Raw genomic sequence first — 27,048 nt, 5'->3', positions numbered from 1 at the left:
TATTTTTGCTGAAGTTACATAGTTCACACAAAAGTAAACATAAGAAATGCTATTACACACAAGGATTGACTTAAAAAGATGCGAGTCACATCCCATCTTTACATACCTTTGCCTTATACATGTACTTTTGTTTCTGGTAGATTTGTGTGCCTTACAATTTCTCCGTCTTTGGAAATGGACGACAATTTGTTTTACCCATTAAAGTCACTAATGATATGACTGAGAGAAAATTTGAGATTTAAAAACATACAATTTATCAAACAGGCAATAGGCATGAATAGACAACACAACAATTATTCTTTGCAATAAAATCGACATACAATTTGGTTTTAATGAATGTACAAATAAATTCGAAATAAAGATATCATATTAATTTAAACCTTTCATCTATGTAATATTCTAGTTCTGCTTTTTGAGCTCCATAAGTTTTCAAAAGTCATGTCCCCGAACGAAGTCCTTTTTGAAAGTAAATGTTCGTTATTCATCGTGATATCTCTATTAAAAAATGATGTATGATGCAGTCTGAGATTGCTATCAACACCAACAAGAATTACTAATCGAACCCGACCGAAGGTAAATAGCCTCGTAACCCGGACTCCAATAATAACTTGAATTCATTGCTGCACGAGTACATGTTTTGAATAGAACGACTATGGTATTAATTATTGTGCATTAGCATTAGGCTTTTGTCACCAAAACAATTCTGATTTACATGAACGGATTTCTCTCTAAAACGGATAATGTGTTTTTGTTATTTATACCGATGCATGCTTTAGCACAAGCAAAGCATTACATAATCGGATTTAATATAAAAGTTTGTTTTTATTGTTGTGTTGTATAGTACCCAGCGTCTAAAAGTTAAGTGTTCTTATGGATAGTAAATGCGAGCAATGGCTTTTTAGTCACAAAATATTGATTCTTATCAATATAATAGCGGATAAAAACTGATGAAAAGCTGGAGTCATTTTTAAATTATTCCTCTTTTATATGCGGATGCTTTTAGAGTCATTTGCGGAAGAATTTGGATAAATGCATCGCTTTTCCCATTCGCGTATGCCATTGTTTCCTTTGTTAAAAATCAAAAGCGATGAAAACCCATCTATTGTTTGCCTTACCAATCTGATATCCCAGGTATTTAGTGTAGCCCTCTACGATCCATCAGTACCCCTTTGAACCCCGTCTTATGATCTGGTTTTTTAGACATTTGCTATTAGATTTCTAATAAAATGCAAAAAGGAGAATAAAATTAATCCAAGAGCTTACTTTAAAGGAAAATTACAAATCATTTCTCTAGACAAGCTGTGTTGTTAAACACTCTTTTAGAAAAGCATGAACTGATATCATTCAAAATAAAAACGGATTTAGTTTTACAGATTTGAGACTCTTTAATAGGCAAAACAATCATATGAAGATTTATTTAAATAAAATTTTGCATACTTAATTAATCGGTAAGCATGCAGTTATGACTTTAGTGTTCAATGTATGTTGAAATCAAAGTACTGAAGTTCTGACGGGAGTTGATTTTATTTTGATTTTATTGATTATTATTTATTTCAAAACCAACGATATTACATCGTAATTTCGCATGGCAGTATTATCTTAGCTTTATTTGCATTTTTTCAAATATGAGTTTTCGGTCTTTTCCGACATGAATTCCGGTAAACCCCATATGAATCGTTTTGTGTAAGATTTTAAATAGAATTAGGATAGGATTTGCACCTTCCGTTTATATTTAATTTTTAGGAATCGTACCAAAGTTACATACCAATTTGTTAACTTCTAAATTCTTTTCTCTTATAAAATTCAAATGATTTTGCCGGACCAGTATTATAAATACAAAAGGTTAAAGTTCATGATTTCATACATTCATTTTGATGAAATGTAAATAACTTCGTGTAAATATGTACATTTTATATGTGACTAATATGGGGTTATTCATGCTTAACATGTTTGAATATTATAACATTATTTATCATGATTCATTTCTTCTAATTGTTAATGAAATAAGTAAAAGTATAATAAAATGCAACTTAAGTCAAAATTTTGGACTTCTTTAAACGAAAACAACTTAATATTCAAAACTTTGCCAAGTCCACCGATTTAAGGGTAGTTAATGTAATTATAAGGTTTGTGTGATAGTCTGTGAGTTATATGTAACCGAGAACCCACCTTAACGTCATCAAACTCTGCCATGTAAAATGCAACAGTAATCGAAATATGTCTGGAAAATTGTATCCAAGCAACTTTTTACAAACAAATTGTAATAAAGTCTATTATACGTCAGTACTGGTTCTATCTTTAGATTGGATAGTCTGCCCTTGATTCCAAACGCTACCGCTGTATAAGTGACCGGCGTAGGAATACATAAGACTAAAAACGTATCTAAATTGTTCGTACCATTGAAAATCCGATTTTTTTTCTCGAGGTATTCATAAATAACTTTCCTTGAAAAGCAAAGTTTCTGAATAGATTACATCGAATTCATCATTTATCTTTCTGTACTAAGTCTTGTCAGCGGTGATTGGTTTTCCATTCATGATTCGTGTCCAAACACTGTTTTACCTTCATTTTGCCAGGCTAACTACCTAGTTAATTAAAATCAACTGCCAAAAATGGAGCTTTTTTGTGTTGGAGAGTCAAGATTATGAAATGTTAAGTCTCGATATTATACGGGATAACGTTCTTATCATAAAAAGTTTGCTGGACTTTGGTGACGTTTTTGAGTCCCTGACTCTCGAAGTCGAATCAGAGTTAAAAACTAAAAAGGTGTTGGTGGCATGTCTTCTTGATAGCAATGGACATTTCAAAATGATAACAGAACGAAATACTGACCCGACTTAACCTGATATGAAATAAAGGTAGAAAATGCAGTGATTTATTAATACCTAATCGCCGTGTGAATGCTGTAACTCTTTCTTTGGGTCTGTTAAGCTCCTATACCTACCAAACAAGGTCGACACAAATCGTCTGCCGAAACAATTGGCGGGAAGAGCAGAACAAACCACTCAAGAGAGAAGCACTTGAATGAGAGGGGAAAACGATTTATAAACTGAAGATGGTGGATTCAAAATGGTCGACTTTCCCTCAATAATTCACACAAAAATACAAAAGTGACAAGATCCAAGTAGCCGAAGTAGAAAAATGGTCGGCTGCTTGAAAAGAGCAAACAATGGCGTCTCCATTGAGGGCAAGGGGTCGCTTAAGTACTTAAAAAAGAAAAATAGCCGACTGAAGTACCCTATGTTACGACATGGGATGCCATTGTCTTACATTATTTATCTCTTGGGTATTTTAGACCCGCTTTCGTCGTTCAATACGAGTCATAAATTAAATTCGGCGTCCTTTTTGTCACATAAGGTGAACGGTAAAATCGACTTCTATCAAACGTTGTACCTGCACCCATAACATAGTTATCTTTTGATAAAGTCGTATGTCCGTTTAGACAATATGTAGCAAGACAACAAAAGGAAAATATGTAAATTGTATCGACTTCATCCATTTAAGAGAACAGATGTTCCGCGCTGAACTGTTTCTATTTCCGGTTAAGATAGAAATAGACAATTACAATTACCGCTATCTCGAATCAAATATGGTGTAGTTTTAGCACGTTGATTGATAAAACTACTGTATCAGACATCATTAATAATTGTAAAATGGCACTAAGAAACTTCAAGCTTAGAATTAAGTTTTCTGACTCTTGTTTCATTGTCATTAGGAAAAATAAATCTGAAGTTGACAACGATTCCACATCTTTACTCATATTTTGTTAAAATATGCTTACTATAAAAACTTTTGTACAACGTTATGAATTGTTGATGTATTTTTTAATTATTTCTCGATTTGTTAATGATCTTCATGTACTTAAATACTGAACACGTACAATTGCAAGTCATTTATTTTCGTGTTGGCGGACCTTTTAAATAGTTCTAATGAAATGAATAAATAATATCATTACCTGGATGAGTTTCAATTTTTAAGGAATTCGACCTTGCAAATGAAAATATACACTTCCTCTACTAATAAAATAACAAATTGTATAAGTAAATAAGAATAAAAGGCAGGAAAATGTAGATTTTCTAAAGATTTGTAATTCTATAAAGTTCATATGCATCAACAAAGAATACAAAACATACAAAATATCAGGTGTTATAAAAAATGCAATGAAAATTAAAATGCAAAAAATTTGTACATGAAAAATAAAATCACTGGATAACAATTTATTGTATTACACTTCCTTAATATTCATATATCTTTTTAGAAAAAGCACTCTTCCATTATCATATTATCAAAAGAATCATATGTTTATGAAAAGGAAAAAAATAAAAGGATATTTTTTCTATACCTTTCCTCATTATCTTGATAGAAAAAACAAGCTTGAGACTTAAAACAAGTCTTGGAAGTCTGAAATGTTTCGATATAGAGGAAACTGTATTAAAATTGAACGAAGTACATGTTATCTTAAATGCCATTTAAGAACAATTCAAAGAAAAATATACAGGTAAAAAAGCTCTATTGCAAAGTACATACAGAACATCATAAATACTTTCATTAAAAAGAATATAAACAATTAAACGTTGTATTTAATAAAGCACCAACAAACAAACAAAAAAGTTACGTCTAAGGGAGAAAATTTTGTTATTAAGTCTTCATTCTAGCACTTCTTGATAAAAAAAGTTATCCGTTTCTAACGGTAAACAGAGATCATTTTCGCAAATTATAACGAAAACATAAAATACGAAATGAGAAATTCATAAGTTCTCACTAGCACATTTTGAACACGCTTACATACTTTACTTCTTCATACGAATAACAACAAATCACCTGTTGTACAATAGTATCTCAGATCATGGCGGGATGACGGCTATAATGGTCTTCAGGTTTCACAAATACATACGCCACTGGACGATTAATGTCATTTTGCGAGGGCATATAACTGGGTGGGCAATAAGGAAGGAGGTACTGTCCCGGATGTGAATGTGCCGCCGGGGGCATCCCGCTCAAGGCAGCGGCTGCTGATGAGGAGTGGGCGTTTAACGCAGATAGATAGGGGGAGTACAGTCTATCGTGGGCACTGAGACCGCTAGAAATACCACTGTCCAATTTACCACTTCCGTCCATGTGACTAAAAGGAGAGTGAGCAGACGAAGATGGTGGGAGAAACGCTCTCATTTTTTCGTTTAACGACATAGCTTCTGACGTCGGGACTAGAGAACCAAAGCCCGGGGGCAGGCCGCCCAGTGGGCTAATACCGGGAATCATTGGCATAGCCATCGGGAAAGGATACTTATCTTTCTTGAGCAGAGATTTAGGTTTCCTTCTGGGCCGGTATTTGTAGTCCGGATGTTCCTTCATATGTAGCGCTCGGAGTCTCTTTGCTTCATCAATAAATGGTCTCTTGTCCTCTTCCGATAGCAATTTCCACTCGGCACCAAGCCTCTTACTTATTTCCGAGTTGTGCATTTTTGGATTGTCCTGGGCCATTTTTCTTCGTTGTCCTCGGGACCACACCATAAAAGCGTTCATGGGTCTTTTGACATGCTCGCCGCCTCCGCCACCGAGTTTGGAGGTGTCGCCATAATCACAAGGGTCTCCCCTAGAAGATAAATCCTGTGGGCTCATTTCGTCACAACTTGACATAGCTTTTTCTATGTTGTTAAAAATTGTTTTTTTCTGTTCAGATAATATCCTTCGATGCTTTAATATCACAGTCACGTGCAAAGAGTACAAGTGCACGTTTTATACGAGTATGATTGTAACAACTTTTTTTCCTACTGTCTTGCTTCCTACGATAAAAAGTAATTGCACCCGAACTATTGGAGATGACAAATAATTCTGAAGAGTATGAAGAGATCAAAAGTCTTTTTAATTCCTATTCCATCGATCAGCTACCTCTAATTGTCCGCTACAATTTAAACAAATTCTCCTCGAACCAATCATTTTATGTGATAACAAGATATCACGTTTTCTTTACATATATTATTTACTGTTTCCTATGTCGCTCAAACTTTGACGCCATGCCCATTCAAGAAAGTGTGAATGGGTTGCCACGCCCCCTTCTACCTTCAAACCCAGCCTCCAGGCGCAGGGATTTGAGTGACAGGCATTGTCGATTTTTATATCAGTCAATCGACAAGTAAGGGTTTAAATAAGTCCCTGATTTCACCGAAATTTGATACGTCTTTTTTAAACGTTAGAATAGCTACTTGTGTGAAATAAAATGGAAGTACACTAAAGTATAAAAGTGGACTCTGCTTCATGTACAATGATGATCCAGATCAAAAAACATTTTTCTTGCTGACATTATTTAACCATATCAAATGAACTGATCACGGATATTTTGTTGTTATTGCGATTTCACGCAGATAAACCTTATTGTTCAATAATACATATATCATATTAAGGGGAAAGAGCGAACAAAAAATCAAACAAAGAAGAAGCGATTTGAAATAGTGGAGGTGAATTACAACTATAAAACCTCACAACAACTTGTGAAAACACCTTTTGAGAAGTCTTTAATACATAAGGAAATTTGTTTTTATAAAAAATATTTCTTAAATGTTTCTTTTCTGTTCACAGACTTCGCAATGTATATACAACAACTTGGATCAGTTTGTTATTCTTTTTTTATCCGGTCAATTTTATGTACACATAGACCATTTAGATTTAACATAAAAAAAATAATGATAATAAATAAATAAATAGATAAATAAATACGTAAATTAATAAATAAAATAAAAATTAATACTTTCTATTTTTTGATATACAAGATGCCATGACCATCCCTGACGTCACATGCAAAAATATACAAATACGAGCGTATTTAATCAGAAATTTACCTGTCTGTGTAAATGTGCTATAAGAGAGTGCATGTAACTAAATATGTCCTTTAAAATACTAAAGATTTAAACATAAAGTTAATCATTGAAAAATGCAATTCTGTGGGTATATTTATCCATGAATATAGCAAACAGTTTTACAGGACGTCATAATGTACTTTATATTTACTGCTATAATACCCTCTGAATAGTATTTTATGCAAATCAGTTCGATTGTCCGATTTTTTAAGACTTAACTATTTGCCACTTTTGATTAAAAAAGAAATCCTCAAACAAAAACGCAGCTAATATAGCATAAAAAACGGTAAAGAAATTGATTTCAAAAGAGTGAATTAATTCATATTTTTCTGACACACAAATTTGCGGTAATTTCATCCATTTGATAAAGAGTAATTTGGAATTGTGATAGAAATTAAAAAGGAGGCATCTCTCTCTCTCTCTCTCTCTCTCTCTCTCTCTCTCTCTCTCTCTCTCTCAATTTATGAGTGAAATTATTTACCTAAGCAAAGAGCTTTGTTTTGCATATTTTATTTGTAAAATCCATTCTTTTTACCAAATAATTGTATTCTATTGAAATTGAAAAAAAGAGAAATAATTGAAACAAGATAATGATTGTGAAATTTCCAAAAGAAGGTTTCAAAAAGACGTCAGTTTAGCCAGGGAATATTCATCAATATTTAAGACTGATTTTGCACATAAATGGAAAACATGTATCATAGAATCTGATTCTGATCTCAAGTGTGCCATTTCCGATGAATAGTGGATAAGATACGACAACTTACATATTCTGTAACACATAATAAGACAATCAGTTACACGTATACTACTTCAAAAAAGTCAAAAACGCAACCTCCCGATTCAGGGGCCGTTGTTCAATTTCATCTCCAACGAGGCTCCTTGTGCTCATATTTTATTTGCTTTTATGAAATATAAATGATTACGAATGTAACGACACATTAAGGAGTTTTATTCAAAACCAAAGAGGATACTTTTGAATGGGAATAACTTTTAATTATTCAGACGACACTTTGCATGGCACATGCTTATTTAAATTTGAAGTTAAATAATCATGATGTTAATTAACATTACACTGACATTAATTGTTGACTTTAATCAAATTTTCATTTGTTTGAAATCGGTATACATGTACTTCCATTTGGAAAAAAACCCGATTCGATATATTCTGAAGTGCCATACCCGATATAATAATGAAAAGATATAATTCTTGTATTCCTCGTGCATCCTCATATTGATATATGATTAAAATGTTCTACGCCAGAGCTCTCTCTCTCTCTCTCTCTCTCTCTCTCTCTCTCTCTCTCTCTCTCTCTCTCTCTCTCTCTCTCTCTCTCTCATTACTGTTTTTTTAGGTGTAACGTGCCTTAAAAATGGCAACCAAAGAGAGATAATCTTTAACCGCATCGTTACTGTTATATATATCTTGTTTATGGTGTTATGGGGCACGTCCATAATGTGACTTAATTCCGACGAAATAAACAATAAAATCTGGTATAATTTTATAAATCTTTTCTTTCAAGAAATTGTTACCTAACAGCGTTGCGTAATTTGCGCAGCATTGGTTTGAACGTTAACTACGAATTTGTAAGTCGAATCACGCTGGGACTTTCATATTTTTTTACCTTAACAACATTGTTTAAAACTTATTACATTGGTCAAATATTGTGGAATTTGACAATTCTAAAACGATGAATGTATTTTGATTATTGTTTTCTTTTATCCACAATAATATCGACAAACGTCCCATATCACATTAAAAGTCAAAAGAACACCTCAAAGTTTTTTTTAGCCAGACTCGAATTTTTATTTATGTTATATTGTAGGAGAGCTTTTCTATCTTGGTTTTCTTAGACAATGTTTCAAATTGGCCTTCTATCATAAAAATTGGAATCGATATTTCACTCAAATATACCATCGTTTGACTCGTAAAAGACAAAGAGCCACGCAAACACTACCACAAGAAAGCCGGGTCTATTTATGACGAACTGACGAGAGACGGAACTGGCTTTACCTAACATCGACACAAGCTTTAAGGTACATATCTTTCATTTTCGCTTTAACTCATCTGGTTAGCGAGCCCAAGCAATCTCTTTCTTGCATTCGTCTGCCGTCCGACCACCTCAACACTTTTTTATTCTTTTGCCGTCTCTCCATAACCACTTAACTGATTTCAACAAAACTTTGCACAAAGTATCCTTGGCTGGTGTTTTTAAAGTTGATTCAAACACTGGATCGGTCCCTTTTAAAGGGGAGATAATTAGTAAATATTGCAAATAGATATGGCCATTTTAAATATCATATACATGTAGATATCCTTAATGAAAAAGATAGCCAGCGATATCAAAAATTGAAAACAACTTTTAACAGATGTATGTGAATCTAAAAAACACAAAGGTTATAATTTGACAAACTACATGTTATATAGCATGTATTAAACAAAAGGTTTTGTTTTTGTAATAGCATGACCCTCTGTTATTATAACTAAGGTTCAATGAGGAACGGGCGTTGGTTGGTCGCAAAAGAATCACATAAATTCATAACTTGAGATTTATATAAAAAAAATTTTTTGAAGCAAATTGATCTAAGCTTTCAATCGATATATCGAAGTAGCATATCATACATATAGGTACCGGGTATGATTTCCTCTATTTCTTACGGAAACTTATAGTTTATTCATAGCTCTATAGAACAGTTGTAGAAAATGACTGGAGTGAAATATACACGCCATTTTTTTTTATTGTTTGAAACCTACAGCGACACCCCCCCCCCCAAAAAAAAAGCACGGACTGCACGAAATAATCATCATAATGTCAGACTCAAATTCTCATAGAAGATTATTTGGTTGTTCTTTTAGCTAAAGTACTAATGTACGTTTACAATAATTTAGTGAATTATACTTTAACTTTTACTTCGTTAAAAGAAAGATGCATATATAAACATCAAAAAAGCTTTACTTGATGATTCATGCGGGTTGTGAAGGTAGCATAACACGCTAACGCAGGTTATGTATTTTTTCTGCAATGCCGCCACCTTCATATCCCGCATGAATCACCAAAGAAAGCATTTTATTGTTTAAATAATTAAATTTTACCAGAAGCCCAAATGCATTTGCACATTATTGGAATTAGATCAGACAATATTATGTTCTTTGACAATGCTCCTTTTCTGCTTCCAATTTCAATCATCGAAGACGTGGTTGGATGTGGTGTTTGATTCAGGCTTGGAGAAATTCCCTCGTGTTGCAATCATTTAACGGTAGCTGAATCATTTACAGGTTATAAGCCGTGTTCTCTGAATCAATTGTGAATGGCTGTGACAAACATAGGCATCCTAATTTACAGACACCTATTGTTTTAGGTGTATTTCTGTAAATAATGTACCCACAAAGTACGTCTTACTTGCATTAAAATATCTTTTTTAAGGCCACTGGATAGAGAATAACGTCATGAAAGTTAAAAATCTTCAGATGTTAACTGTCTAGTCAATGAAGCGAGCACCATCAGTTTTAAGGTACGAGTTTTGTTAATTGATATTTTTAAACGGTATTGCGCAATAAATAAAATTACAAATTCTAAACTTTATGCAATGCGTTTAATTGGCTTGTAATATTAATGAGGTTTCATCAACAGTTGAATAGTGCATTTTATGTAAAAAGTGAGGATCAAAAACACGAAAACAAACATATTCTGTACACGTTCAACGCTCGAGAACCACTGATCTTTCACACTTGGAACATGTAAATTAATTATTGAGAAAAGACCCATTAAAATGATTGTTTAACACTACGACCTTTGGAGTAATTTGACATTAAAGAAATATCTTTTTTTTTTATTGATGTTCACATTTTATGATGGACACGACACAGAAATACATGTACATGCACACTGACCATTGGAGACCGTCTATCATTCATTCATCATTGAATAAAGGAATGAATGAATGAGAAATAAAAAAGAAGGATGGAACAGAAGGACTGTTGTTACTTTTAGATGATATTTGGGTTTTGTTTATCTGTTCTTAACAACTTTTCTCGTACGTACACTTGGACTTTCACGTTATTTGACTTATCTTGATTTTTCCTTCTTTGACAGACACAACCCAGCGCTTACACTTATTATCTACATATCAAGAAAAATTAAACGATTGGTAGTCGGTGCTTTGAAAAAAACAAACAAAATAAATTTTATGTTATAAGTTCACCGCATTCCCTTCAAAGTTTAAAAGATAGAAATTTATGATACAAAGGCCCGACACACCCATTATGTTTTTGTCGGTCGTATCTGATGAAGACAACGGTACGTTATGTGTTAAATAACTCAAGCTCTGAAACGCTCTCTGTACTTTTGATCGTTGGTAAGAAAGAATGGAAAATGGAAAAAAAAATATAATATCAGTCTCTTATGCTTTTAATTAAGCAATTTCTCACACCGTCAATCCGTAAATTATGACAAATATTAATGGTAGTAATTATGAAACAATGCCAAACAATAAATGATACATAGATTAGACAATTTCACATATCAATAATCAGCACACATTCAGCATTTTGCGAAACAGACTTCAAATAAAAACCAATGTTTAGATGCCTAGTTAGGTATAAGTTATGTTTTGGGAGAAGTAGGGTGTCACTGTTGTGTTTTTTAAAGACGGGCAATAGTTTCGAATTTTATTTCTATTATCTCTTAATTGAAATTACAATTATTTCTAAATCAATGCAGAGCTATCGTTTACCAGTCTTTTTTATTTAAGTATGTAGACAAAACGAAACTAGATAATCCTGTAATTGCTGTAAACTGAGTTTGCAATTGGTCAGACTTTGGTAATATACACATATGTGTGTTCCAGTAAGAAACAGTTTTCCCCTGTGCCAGTAGAATGTCTAATCAAAGTACTGAAGTACTGACGGGAGTTGATTTTATCGATTATCGTATATTTTAAAATCAACTTATCTTGCATGGCAATAAGTTTCTAGTCTGTATTTGATTTACGCGTTTTATCATATGAATTTTTAGACATTTCCGACAAGAATTTCGAAAAACCCCATATGAACCATGTTGTGTAATATTTAAAGATAGATTCCAAACTATGTATTAGTAATCGAAACAATTCTAAAAATCGTATGGATCCAAGCACTATTGATATCGAACTCTAGTCTCGTTCAACCAGACGCTCGGCTGTCTCCGTTAATCTCCGACAAGCAGGAGAGCCTCTCTGCTTGTTGGAGATTTACGGAGATAGCCGAGCGTCTGGTTGAACGAGACTTTATTTAACTCTGGCGTAGGAACACATGAGACTACAAAAATATCTGAATTGTTCGTATAACATAAAATGACTATTTTCAAAGTGTTTATAGATAAGTTTCCTTGAAAAACAATGCTTCAGCATACATTTTATCGAATTTTTGTATTATTTACAAGAGCTAAGTCTTGTCAGCGGTGATGATTTGTGCTTAGGTTCAAACACTTTTTTACTTTCGGTTTGCCAGAGTAACTGCATAGGGGAGTTGATTAAAATCAACTCCCAAAAACTATATGTTGCAAATGTTAAATAGCTTGTGATACCAAACGCTGGACTTGCAAAAAACAAAGCTTAGAATGACCTTTCGCTTTGGTGAATGCCATTGCTCATCCTGCTGCAAATCTTCCAGGCAGAAGAGTGAAAGGGAAGAGGATGAACACACCAATTTTACTGGTATCGAGTACTTCAACGAAATGCAAATAAAACCATACAATTCAAATTATTAAATAAAATGGTTATTAGAAATTTCTTAATTTATATTAACACAATTTAAACCTTGTTATAAAGGCAATATATGAAGATAAAAAAATCATTCCTATGAAAATGCATATATAAGACAATATAATGTCTTAAGTGAAGAAAGGTCAATTAACTTGCAATCATAATATAATTTTACCAACGTTTTAATCTAATAACGTTCATCTACTCTTGTTTCAGAAACACAAAAGGTTAACTAAAAGAAACAGCCAAATCGTCTCCTGTGAGACTTTAAGTCTGACATCATCATGATTATTTCGTGCTGTCATTGGTTTTTCTTAGGTCATTGTAGCTTTTGACCAATTGATAAAGGGGTCTCTCTCTCTCTCTCTCTCTCTCTCTCTCTCTCTCTCTCTCTCTCTCTCTCTCTCTCTCTCTCTCTCTCTCTCTGAAAGTATTGAAAAGACTTATCAAACGTTTGAAATATCAATATAAGGCTATCAGAACGTATAAGATAGCGTGAGCTGTTTAACAGCTATCACTGTATAATATTCATATAGATAAGACAATGTACATGAATAAATAATACAGTATCTAGTGGACATAGGTGACTGATTTATAGAAAAGCGTTCACCGACTTAGACGTAATAAAACTTGTTAAAACACCTGTACCTTAGGTGTATCTACAAAGTATACAACAAAAATTTGAACAATAGATTTGAATACTGTAACATAGTTCCTAACCAATCCAAAGATGACAGCAGTGTGATTATTTCTCGTTGATAAAACCTACATCTGCGATAAAATTATAGCTGTTGTTTCATTTAAGGTAAACCTATTTCACATATAGTGATTAGGAAAATAATGTTTTATTTTGTAAGACATACCTCATGCTTTTTCAGTTTTTTTTAATTTATCAAACTTGCCATGTTCGGATGATTTAAATATTTTTAACAGAATATAAAATATAAAGAGATATTCAATTTTGACCTTCCAAAATAATAAAATTCAGAGTGCCAATTTTCTTTTATTTTTTTTTAAGCTAATAACTTTAAATTAATGCCTGTAATTTTTCATAATACATGTAGATACTTAGAGTAATTTTTAGTTTATCCTTCACATTTTATCCCTTTCCAAGTAAATTTGACGGAAGAGCGGGAAATCTGATACATGTACCTTTTACCTCTTTTTTTAATCTTTCAAAAGTTTGTTCATTATTCATTGTGTAGTTTAATTTTGTCCTGGATATTCTGACTTGATGCGTGCAGACAACATGCAGCGACAGAAACATGAAATTACTTATAATATAAGCACTTTATGGATAATCTCTGATCGCATCTCACAAGTCTATTTAGAACCGGAAGTTCATAGTCAGCGTATAAAAGCAAAACCGGGTTTCAAAAACATGGATTTGTCTGAAATTATAAACATCGTAATTTTTTTCTTTAAAAAATGTAAATAAGTGTATTACATATATATGAACTTTTCTAATCATAAACATAATGCAAACATGAAAAGAAACACTTAACATATATACATTGGTTGCAAGGCTACAAGGCTGATGCGATTTGCAGAAACAAGTTGAGCAAAGAAATATGAATGCGTTACTCTCGTGTTAAAACCGCAATTAAAACAATGAGTACTAAATGGAGCCCCGAAGACATAAAGCAGGCGACAAATCGATGTCGTCTGCTTCTGTACTTACGTCACGCCTATTACCCTCTTTCGCGGGAAGTGAAGCGTGGCACTCGATGTTGATTTAGTCCTTTGTGTTGTGTATTGTAGAGCTATCATTTCGTCTAATGGCGTGGAATTCTTTTGTAGTGATGAAAAACAATTATCAACAAGATCAACAGTTCTACAGTTTATGACAAAATTATTGTTTCCGAAACAATGAGTAAATAATAGATGCTTTATACTCCGCCTTTGTAACATAATTATTTCTCTGTTCTCATCAACTGTTGAAGATTATTCCCTTTAGAGAAAAAGCAATTTATATTTTTTCCGAAGAATTGAATTTATCTAAAGTGGTTCATGGATGAAGGAGGTCTTTGTTGCTGTGTGTTAACTTGTCGATAACAAGCATTCAATACCTGTTCCCAAGAGATTATCTTTGGATTAACTACTATAAAATGAAAGCCACGATAACAGGTTCAAAGCAAGGTATAATCACGCAGAATCATTTCAGGGGGTTTCTCTCTGTTCTGTTATTTTGCCAACCACAATTAGGATGTAATTTCCGATGAAGAAGATTATGGAAGAAATGCTACAGTGTGTTTATCAACGAATGACCAATAAGTAGTTACTGAAGATAAGTACACCATCACAGAGAGAGAGAGAGAGAGAGAGAGAGAGAGAGAGAGAGAGAGAGAGAGAGAGAGATTTCTAATGTACTATCACAATTTAATTCTATGTTTTTTTAGCTGACAATTTCTGTCTTCTTGAGATACATGACTGGATTCCATACTTAGATGCAGATAATTTTTCCAGGGGGGGGGGGGGGGGGGGAGGGGGCGGTCCGAGGCCTGCTATAGGTAATTTTACTCCGAGAATCTAAACTTCACAACATGTTTTACTTATGGCGCAAAATAACGTGCGCAATTTATTTGCATGTATATATGTATACTGGATACGGAAGAGAGCAAGACATATTCGAGAAAAAGGATATTCAATCTTCTTTAATTTTTATATTTATGCAAAAAATATTTCCGATCGGTCATCATTCTCTTCCAACTCTTTCCAGTAATAAATATCATGTGTTTTTATAACTGTCACAATATTTTCCCGACAATGACCATTGAAAGTAGTTTGTCTCTACACTAATAACCTAGACTATTTACTGACCTTGACCTACAGTGTTTGACCTCGATACTAGTTCACCTCATTGTAAATGTCTTGGAATGAAAATTTTACCCCTCCCCTTTAAATTCATGAGCATATGTGGATATAAGTTCCTTTATCTGAATTTAAGAAAGAAACAAAACATTCCTTTTTCTCAGGCAGATTTTACCCTAGAGTTTTATGTTAAACTAGATGGTAGTCCAATTAGCTTCTACATCTATGGTCTGGCAAACTAAACAAATGCATCAATTATTAGTCTGATTGGATTGTATAACAAAATAAAAGAACTTACAGAAATCGCTTAGGACTCCTGTGCAAATAATTTGGTATAAGGACAGATTGAAATAGTTTTAAACTTTTCGTTTTGAAGTTTAATGCTACAATATTTCTATTTCTATGGGAGTCACAAACAAGTTACCTAACTGATAGTTGATTGATTTTTTTTGTTTGACGGTTTTGTTTACAATTTCACCTTTAGTGAGTCAGACGAGTTCGTTAAGTTTCTGTAAAAAAATCAAAAACCCACCAAACCCATAACTACGATTTTATAGCACAACCATCAAGTATTATATGGGAGATAAAAATCGGGAAAATATGCTAAAATAGATGATGTTGATAATTTGTTTCCCGATATATAACTCATCGCCTAAAAATCAAAATTTAAGAAAGCAAATTCTTTTCATCTTTATAGAATAGTAATGAGAAGCGAAGCATGTTATGGTTTTGTTTTGAGTACATTTAGATTAGAATCTAAGAATTTGGTTGTATAGTACACTTTCTCCATCAGAGGTTGGAGATATCATCATCCTGTTGTCTATGTCAAATTGATATGTCTCCATAAACAAACACATTCTTGGCTGAATAACATTTTTGTAAGCTATGATCGTTTAAAAGGGAAATACATAGTGAAAATAAAATAAGAATTGGACACAGATATAGATCGGTGAAATAAATGTATTACGAGTCGTTAGTTTTTGGTAATCAAGCTAACATTAAGCATAAAAAATGATTTCGCATCGGTGAAGACACATGTACCTGAGTGTGATGCTCTTGATACATATGTAGTTTATAAACCATTTATCATCATTTTTTTTGTCCTTTCTTGTGTGTTCTGTCTTTCATCTTGAAATATTTTATCATGTAATAATATGAGTTTATATAATTTGAATCGTAATGTACGAAAGCCCATTGAACTCATTTTCGTAGGATAAAACTAAATTAAATAAAGTTTATGTATTTCGCAGTACAAAGCCAATCCTGTACAAATAAACGCATAACTTTCGCGATATATTGAAAGACATTAGCAAATAAACCAGAAACGTTCGTTAATAAATGCGATATCTTGGAAATAACATGCAACTTTCGCGAATACACGCAGAAGTTGTTATATTTTTCAAGAGCAATGAATGAAAACGTTTCCTTTTTCAAAAACTCTTGATTATTCTTTTCTTAATCCTTTCTTGGGTTTTGCTTTGTTTTAGTTTTAAAGTGTTTTTTTTGGTTGGATGCTGTACAAAATGTACACATTTATTTGAAAATATCTCGCCTTATTCGCAAAAGTCCCGCGCTACACCACTGAAGTAACACATTATTTCCCGCGAAAATTGTGCGCTTTATTATAGAGTTTGGCAGTTCCCCCAGAAAGTTTTGCGTTTATTCACGAAAAGTTTGGTTATTTCTTAAGGAAGGAGTCTTTTCTGGTTTTCGACTTGTCAAACGTAAATTTGATTAATTGTTCATTAAATCAAGATGAAAGGAAATTAAAATAGTATATTTTTCTTTCTTTTTTACTATTATACAACTTGGCATAGAAAAATGTAATCAATGTTTAGAATGGAACAAGGACTATATTTTTAGCGTAATATTGGCGTAGGAAAATATCACATGTTGCGCAATTCAGAATTGCTGCAGATTATATATATATATATATAATGAGTCTGTTTTAGCATTTTAAAAACAATAACAATAATGTTGGATTTTGTTTTTACTCATGTGAACTAATGATATGATACTTGGGTTTCAGAATATGTTTTTAAATTATGATTTGCCTATCAAATAACATTTTTATAAGCTTTTTAAAGCACCCATTCTATACATTGATTTTTGTGAAAAAAATCACTAAAATCAGTTTTTCTCTCTTATGAAACGGTCAATATATTAGCTTTTCTGTCAATTTATATCTTTATATAAAGTCTTCATAATACATAAAAATTAGAAATATTTTATTATTGGAAGCATAAAAAAATAATCAAAATTTCTTCAAAATTTAAGACAATTAGAGGAAATGCGGGCTAAGCAATATCAATTTTAGTATAAATATTTATTCCAATTTAGTAGTATAAGCTGATAGACACTTTCATGGTCTATGATTTCATTGAAGATTTGAATCTTCAAATCTTAAACAAATGTCTACAGAACTATACAGAGCTACACTTATTTTTATCACTCTTAACGTTGAGGAAAAAGGTAGTGACCTTGACCTGGCCTTTATCCGAAAACAAAAAGGTCAAATTTAATTAAACTGATAGAATCATTAAGTAATATAATCCGTTTGACTGTGTCAAAATTTCATGCATTTCTTATTATAAGAAGTATGTTTGATAATAAAAAGACTCCTTCCTTAAAAGCGCTTCAAAAATGAGAATTCAATCGCAACCTCTCAGTCCATTATGTATAACATTAATGTATAATAGCTTTTTCTGTGTTAAACTCTTTAGTGATTTTACCCCATGTTGAAACTTGTGCAAAATCGAAATAAGATCTTCAATATTGATAAACATTGTAAAGTTTTATTCATAAAATATATACTTTATTGTATCCTGTTTATGTTGAAGTCTGTTTCCATGATGTAAAAAACACCATTCTTTCTTTTTTTATTAATGATACCATACTAGCACAATCTCTTTAAGTTTTTGTTAACGATATATCAATCTTTATAAATATTTGTGTCGATCTAGTGATTTAAATATGTTTCCGACCTTTTATGTGGTGATCGAAACCAGAACCCATATGCTCTCTCTCTCTCTCTCTCTCTCTCTCTCTCTCTCTCTCTCTCTCTCTCTCTCTCTCTCTCTCTATATATATATAGTTAAATGCTCAACACGTTTAATTTGGTATTTGCTGAGTGTTCAACTTCTCTGCGGTATTTATTATTTTTTTGTAGCTTACTGTAATCAATAATTGTGTTAATTCTCATTTTCGCATGCATTTGATATGACTGTCCTGATTTTAATCAGTAACAAAAATCAAGCTGTGTTTATCTGCAATATTCAGGAATATGAACAGCATTTGACACGAATGGGTTTTCGTAGATTCGTGTTGTGGAAATGGTTGAAAACTCGTTATCAACAACGTTTCTGGCCTTGGATTTAAAAAAAAAATTGTTCAATTCGATTTCTGATATGTCAATGTAATTGTCGTTACATTAATTTTTATAACATTTGTTGAAAAAAAAAACAGAGTCCCTGAACGGCAAATTTACATACAGATAACTATACAAAGAAATGAGATGCTTTATTTGAATAAAAATCTAGGATATAAATTTCTGAAATAGTTTAATTTTTATAACATGGTATGCCTTAACGTCGTTGCTTTTTTGTCTTTCGTTGTTTATTAATATCTATACCTGCATCGCCTTTACACCGACAAACTGTACAGGTCGTGATTATTTCGGCAAATCAGCAAAATATTTCTCTTCTGTTACAAAAAATAATATAAAGCGATTGGTTTCATTTTCTCGCAAATGTTTTGTTTCATCGTCAAATAAATGTATCGTGCAACTGTTGCTACATTGTCTTTCCAAAAAAATGTATCATTCAATGTTTAAAGAATGGTTCAAAGACGGTCTCACATTATGCATTATGGCATAAATCTTTTTCCCGGCGGCCATTTTAAAATGGCAGCCAAAGTACGGTTACAGTCTTTAGTGCACACCCAGTCGCTACCTGTTTCAAGAGACCCCCATAAATAGCCTTCAAAGGGACAGCCCCCAGTGTCAAATATTTTGCCTTTGCCGTGAATGTAACTTATTATTTCAATGAAGATAAGCGTTCCAATCAAGGCTTTGGTAAATAATGGCTCTTGTTTGCTTTAAATCATAAAGAAGCAATAAATTATGACACAAGATGTAACACAAGAGTGGAATGCATATATATTACCGTCAAATTAATCTGCCATAAATTATGTTCAAGAGTCAAAGCAATTCAACAATTCTGAAGTGTATTTAAAACGTTTTTATTTTGTGTTATCTGTATTTCATTTCAAAACTAGGTCCCTGTATGTAAGCAGGCATTCAACACAAACACTATTGGTTAAGATTGTCTATTTGCTAAAGTAAGTACGTATTAAGTTAATTTTAACAAAACGAGGGAGTTTATTTTTCTACAGCTAAATATTGTGTTAGTTCATTTTACTCTTTTTGAAAGAGAGTGAAATATTTTAAGTGCAATTATTCACTGGAAGTTTATAATGAAAAAGCAAACATGCATACAGCCAAAATAATTTAATGATACTACATTTAAATACAAACATTGTGTAAACTTAAACTCTGCCTTCGCTCGTACCACATGTATGATTTGGGACTTGATCTTCAACCCAAAACGTCTTTAATTCCCGGTCCCAATACTGGAAAGGGCAAATATTACGATGTATGCCTATAATTATTATAATCAATTTCAATTAATTAATGTTACTTCATCCGATAATGTAGATTTCATTTAAGAACAAACTGATGATCATAGGTTGTATTATGGGCTGTATTATTCCAATTTGACCGACACATGATAGCCACACATTCTAAAGAAAACTTCCTATTGATGATTGTAAATTTCAAAAGAAAAAAAAATCAATTCGAATTGTATCACCTTTCCAGAAGGCAGGTGATTTCATTGAAGAAGACAAAAGACCACCAGTCCCTTTTGTATCTGAAAACGAAGATCCATTGAATTTGTCAGTCGCAGAATGGCAGAGGAGCAGTCTGGTTCTATACAAGGGGTATTAGGCAGATTGTCTATTCTGTATTGGGGTATTTTCTTTTTCTATTATCACCAACAAGGCACTGGACAATCCGATTACTTTCTCTGGAAATTATATACAGTAATAGGATTGCTCCGTCTCTGTGTATTGCAACAATGTAATATGGAATGTAATTAGATTAAAACTTTGTTTAAGTCAGCAGCATGCCTTAATTAATGTCTACTAATGGAATAGAAACTCATTCGCTATTGAGCTCTAGTCTTATAGATGAATTAGAAAAGCTTTGAAAGGTTTAATTATGGCGAAATCAAAGATTTGTCCATCTGAATTAATCTTACATATCATAGAGAAAAGTTTTTGTTCAACAACAGAAAATATCCAGCAACAGACTTTGTCCGATGGAGATTTATTTAAAAAATCTGAATAACTGATAAAGCAGGCTAAGAATGGATCAGATTAGTACAGTATCAAAGAGAAGGATATAGTTATTTGATGCATACATATTACATGAATCACCTAAACATATTCATATTTAATTTAAAAAAAGACAGGAAATTAAACATTAGAACACAATAAAGCGTTATTTTACAAAAGAAGAAAAACCCCTAATATAACTGTTGCTTAATTTTTCTACAGATCAGCTGGTATACTGGCCAAACTTAATCTTCTCCGACTATCTAGGATGATAGATACATGGATCAGGCCCCAGTCACGTATACAAAAGGCTCCCTAACCGGACCAAGCCATTGCTGTCAAGTCGGGAATGGACGAGGAAAACAAAGCCATTTCTTCGGCCGATTCTTCGCCATACAGACCGTCTACAAGACTTGGTCAATTCCTGCTTCCTAGCAAACAATTATCGCCAAAATGCAAATCAAGAGAAACAATTACCCGTCTTGAACAGCACTTCAAACACGTAGAATCGTTATCCAAGCCATAAAGAGCATCAGCGTGTCGACAGGAATATCTTTCGGGGATAATGATGGGATTTAATAAGCCCAATTGGGTTGTTCATATTTTTTTTGCTGCGCGACCTTCTGTAGGATGCGTTAAGCTCACTGTCATATTTGTTTGATGTCATAAAAGATAGTTTCTATTTAGTAATCGCCTGGGCTTGCGTGGTTGATTAATTAAATCGGATATTTTAATTGCGCTCTTGGAAGTATCATAGAGTAATTCGTTTATAAAGTGCTTTCTAGATATTCTTGAGTTATGTCTCCTGTTACGATTTCAATATTTAATTTTTTCAATTAAACAACTATATTTTTTATTCAAGTTTAACTAAAGTATATTGGGTGAATTCAGTGCATTAATGAAGTCAAGAATTACATGCAAGTACGCGACTTGACTTCCAGCAATATAACTCATTTTATTGAATACAAATCAAACTGCTTAAATCGTAAGAGATTTAAGATGCAGTTACATACATGTACATGTATAGGCAACATTACATCTTAAAAATCAAAATGTATGATTTTATTATGTGTCTATTTTTTTTTACTCTATGTATATTTTCTTTTTTGTTTCTTATTTTAGATCTATTATGGATTTAATTTTTTTTTCATTTGGTTTAAATAATTATCATTATTATAACTTGTTTTCACCAATTTCTAAGAAAAGCACTGTTTCGTGTGACTCTGATATCGGACCGCTGAGTACAGTTTGTGCTTGCTTGTTCAATTCTACATCCTTTCAATAATGAATTAAAGATTGTCGATGTATTATACTGTACGTATTCTGTTGGAAATTTCATTTTTTTTTAATTAATTGTGCTAAATATTGCAAATGTGATAATATTTTCGAAGTAAATATAGAATAAAACTACATATAATTCTACCTAAGGATTTTGGAATTGTCAGAAAATTTATGTATATGATCTCCATTTCATGTAATATGGAACTTTTGCCAGTTTGGGTTTTATAAATACATGGTTTCATTCGGAAAGGAACTTAATAAATAGTAAGTTGCCCGTAGTTGTTACCGATCCATTTGATTATTTTTAACAAAATAAGTTCACATCACAGATATAAAACATTTATAGATCTATAATATCCACAAAATGTGATTTCAGGAAATTTCTTTTGAATTACGGGTGTGGAGTACACCAAATGAGCCAAATATCTGGGGCATTGCCTGAGAAATAACTATCTGTTGCACCAATGCATTTGTCGTTTTCTGTCATCTCTCTGCATTTAAAATTTGTTTTTCTGTCAAAATGTAAATATATCTTCAGTTTTGTTCCATCTCGTTAAAATGTTCACAATCTAATATTTAAATTCATGACAGAAAACATAAATGCGATATTCATTATTAAAATTTTAATTCTAAAATTCCGACTGTCCCTTTGTAAATGATAAAAAAGCCTTTTAAATTGAGATGTCTTCTCTGTTTATCGTGTTAACTGTGTTGAATAAAATATAGGACAGAAACAAAGGACCCCATCTACCATCAGACAAATACGTTCTCACACGAGCAGTCAAGGTTTTAAAACTGTTAAAACTGAAGCTCTAATTAACATACACGTAAATGGTTTATAGACATATCCTCAGAAATGCTTCGATTTCCTATCGCACGATTTCAATAATTTTAATACTCAAATACAATTGTTTTAATGTACTAGGAGTTGTGTATACTTCCCTTATGTTTTATGCACTGTGCAGGTAAATATTCGTCCCCGTTTTATTTTACCTTCTTTCGCCCTTGTTGTAAGTGAGCGAATTTAGGACTGTGCGAATTCCAGTGTCTCAAATTTTCCCCGTTTTTAAAAAACCCAGTTAACTGTACAAGTTTGTTTGGGAGAATTCTAGACGGGGTGAAATCGTTTGTAAGTGTAGAAGGAGAATACAACACAGGCGAAAATAACAATGCATGTATGTACAGTTTATACGTACATGTATGCAGTTGCTTGCTATATTGTATGGTGGCATAGATCTGCCACCACTTGTCAGATAATTATATTAACTTCTCATATGATAATGTCGACTTGTCAAATATTTATGTCAACTTGTCAGATCTTTAAGTTGACTTGTCAGAAAATAACCATGATAGTGACTAGAAACTCAATATTTTGTTATCAAAGCGTGTTAGTGCCACAAACTGCCATTTACTTGTCATCAAAATATCATATAAGTCGACATAAATATCTGACAAGTTTACATAATCATCTGACAAGTCGACATACAGATCTGACAAGTTAACATAATCATCTGACAGAAAGAAAATAATATGGCCACTAGTTTAAAGAAAATTATCATTCATAGTGTAAGTCGACTTGTCCGATAGTGATGTTGTCTGGTCAGATGTTTTGTCGTCCTGTCAAATAATTATGTCTACTTGTCAGATAATTATGTCGACTTGTCAAATAATTATATCGACTTAAAAGATGATTATGTCGACTTGTCAGATCCTTATGTCGACTTGTCAGAAAATATTATTTCAAATGGATGACACAAATTGGGCGTGGAAAGGTTAAAGTGTTGAATTCTTAAACACGTTAATAAGTGACAAGTCGACTTAAAGAACTAACAAGTGAACATATTTATCTGACAAGTCGACATCAAGATCTGACAAGTCGACATAATTATCTGACAAGTGGTGGCAGATCTATGCCACCATAATATTGGCATACTTTTATCAAACATTCGAGACAAATATGTTGACATGCAAGATAATTATGTCAACATGCAACATAATTATGTTGACATGAAAGAAAATTGCCATCATAAAAACCCTCTGCCTTGCAGATACATGATTGTGTATATAAGAATCATTTCCTTTTATTTTTTTATGGGGCCCAAGGGGCGAAGCCCGGTCACAGAAGCTCAGGATTCTAGAGATTTTGTAGGGTGAAAATGAAGTCTTCAAATTTCGACTTTTGTACTTCTTGTGATAATACTTAAAAGTAATAAATTTTTTTGAATTTATAAAGGTTTTTAGATTTGAGACCTTCAGTAATACCATCAAAACCCTATACCTTGCAGAAATATCAAAAAGAACTATTTATTATATCTGTCATATTTGGCTGCCATGATTCGTAATTTTTTTTAAAGTGTTTCAGGTGCATGAAATTGTTATGCTATATTTTAAATTAAGAGTTGATATAACATATTTTTTACCTATTTATTTAATTTTTTTAACTCACTGGGAGTAAATGACGACAGAAGTCAATATGATTCAAAAATTGCATTTTCCTTATCTTTTTTCGGATGGAAAATATAAAGCGACACTTTGAACAAGGAAAATATTTTTCCCTTACAAGTCTTGGATACTCACACCTTTGATGAAAATGTTTTGTTTGTTCAAGCATGCAGGCGCTCAATATTTTCAGAAAGAAAAATTGTTAGAGAACAAGCCGTTTTGTGATAAAAATGGCGGGAAAAGGTTAATTTTGTGATGCCATATTTCTAAGTTGCGGGCATTTAGATTAAAAGGAAAATTATAAAATAACTTTAAATCTACATGTATATATGTACAAAGAAAACAAAGAACTACAGAAAAATATAAGTGATGGCAAAGGAACCAATTTAGGTCCATCTCATATATATAGTCCTTTTCTTACGAATCACTGTAAATTATAATCAGTTTGAAAAATCAATGGGAGGACGTAAATGAAGTTTGAAAAAAGATAACCATAATAACATGGAAGAGTCGTTAAAAACATAAGCTATATAGTATGACCAGCTGTTACTTAAATGTGGGTGACTGGTCACACTTGAAGGAGAGTAACTAAAACGGGCTTTCTACGAGGGTCAATCAAAAAATACGAAGACAATGCAGCTGTCTATCATATATTTTTCATGAAAGTCATACTTAACAGATTAATTTGTGCACCAACACTTATGTTATTGATATGCGAAGTTTTAGTCCATTTGATGAAACGGTATTTTTGTTACTTCTTTTTAAAAACAACATGTTTTGTCACCACGGCGCACGGTAACGCTCTAAACATGACGTCAAAATTAACACGCACAGTTTATAGATATACCCCATCTATATATCACGCTTAGTCTCTTGTGCCTTTCTTCTTACAATTTAAAATGGCACTGAACCACTTAACATCTTATTTGCACACATTTGCTCGAGAATCATAAGTTAGTTCTTCAAAGTTTTCATTTTCTAACCGTGTATATCTTAGTTTACAGTAAGGATAACCCTGAACGTTGGTTGACGTTACTTCCTTTAAGACGAAATATTTACAGATATTCTACTCTCTTTCGGCCTGTTTTATATTCAAAATACAATGACCACCACCCCCACAAAATTTATTACAGTTAAACACAAATTTGCAAATAAATGTTGACTTATTTTTTGCACCATTGAGCATTTTCACAGCCTGTATCGGCTTTTTCCTGAGTAAAATCCATTTTATTTGTACTTCTCGTTGCGCCGTGACGTCAGGCGACGTCGATGTTTTTAGTCAATTCTAAAGAGGACTATCTGACTTTAGTTACTAATATCTGTTCGCCAAAACAATATATCCCGTCATTATTTGGTACATAGAATAACATGAATATACTAAATTTGAAGTTTCAATATAATTTGGTTTTAAGCCATTTTTATAAAGATAATACTTTCAACATTATATGGTTTATTGTTGACATAACACAAGTTTTGACCGTGCGCCGTGACCTCATTTTTGCAGGATTAAATTCTAAATAATTCTTAGAAATAAAGAAATTTATTAACTTTTTTTTCTTGCAAATTGTCTGAAACTATTGCTAAATTATGTCTACCAAATTTAATAATGATATGACGTTAAGTTACATAGCAATGACAAAAGTCTTCGTATTTTTTGATTGACCCTCGTATGTACGGTACACCATTGAACACCGGCGGGTTTTGTTCATACTGCACCGTTAAAATAAGTCTAATGTAGAGAAATTTCTTACGTTTCCAAGAAGTTGGTAATTAAGACTCACAGACTGTACATTTTCTTCGGCAGAAGGCGTATGATTTAAGTTAAACTTGATTTTGGCAATTTCAGGGATGCGCCCCCCCCCCCCCTCCATTGAATCCGCCGATGGTTGACATACAACTTAATTTATTATTTATGACAAGATGCAACTTAGTTACGATGACATGTACATTTATGGCGCGCCAAATTCACAAAAATAGGCTAAACATAGTTTCACAGTTGATATTATATATAAGGAATAAGGAATCATTCTATGAGTATTATGAGGTGATAATTTTGGTTGGGGCGTGATCAAATCCAATAAAGCCCGAAGGGCTTTATGATAGATTTGATCACGTCCCGACCGAAATTATCACCTCATAATATTCAAAGAATGATTCCTTATTACTTATATTTATATAATTTTAAGCCATCGTACGATTAACTATCTAAATATAAATAAGCAAACCCCGCTGGCGCCTCAATTTGGCGTCATTTGTATTATGGGTTATATAGACAAAGTACAAAATCGATACGTAGTGTTATCACAGGCAAAGGCACTGGAAAATGTAAATATATAGTAATAAAAGTTAATTAGGTTTATCGACTGTTAACTATCATATGCATAAAATTATGAACCGTAAACTATAGTAACGATAGTTACTTACTATTATAATAGTTTTTTTATCTGTAAAACTATATTTAACAGTTGTAAACTACAGTACAAGGTTAATTATAGTTATGAGTTGTTAATTATAGCTTCATCAATCG

General features: G+C 32.5%; 1 protein-coding gene across 1 annotated transcript; it reads right to left on the bottom strand.

Annotated features, from left to right (window-relative positions):
• Nucleotides 1–4,072: 4,072 nt before the first annotated feature.
• LOC128181861 (transcription factor SOX-14-like) lies at nucleotides 4,073–5,928 on the bottom strand. The gene has a single exon (XM_052850408.1). The coding sequence runs from the start codon at nucleotides 5,635–5,637 to the stop codon at nucleotides 4,840–4,842; it is 798 nt and encodes a 265-aa protein (XP_052706368.1). The 5' UTR covers nucleotides 5,638–5,928; the 3' UTR covers nucleotides 4,073–4,839.
• Between the last annotated feature and the right edge of the window lie 21,120 nt (nucleotides 5,929–27,048).

Source organism: Crassostrea angulata, chromosome 4 (assembly GCF_025612915.1).
Source record: "Crassostrea angulata isolate pt1a10 chromosome 4, ASM2561291v2, whole genome shotgun sequence".
In the NCBI taxonomy this organism is placed as follows: domain Eukaryota; kingdom Metazoa; phylum Mollusca; class Bivalvia; order Ostreida; family Ostreidae; genus Magallana; species Magallana angulata.
Note: the sequence above shows the minus strand (reverse complement) of the source record. Positions and strands in the feature narration are given on the sequence as shown.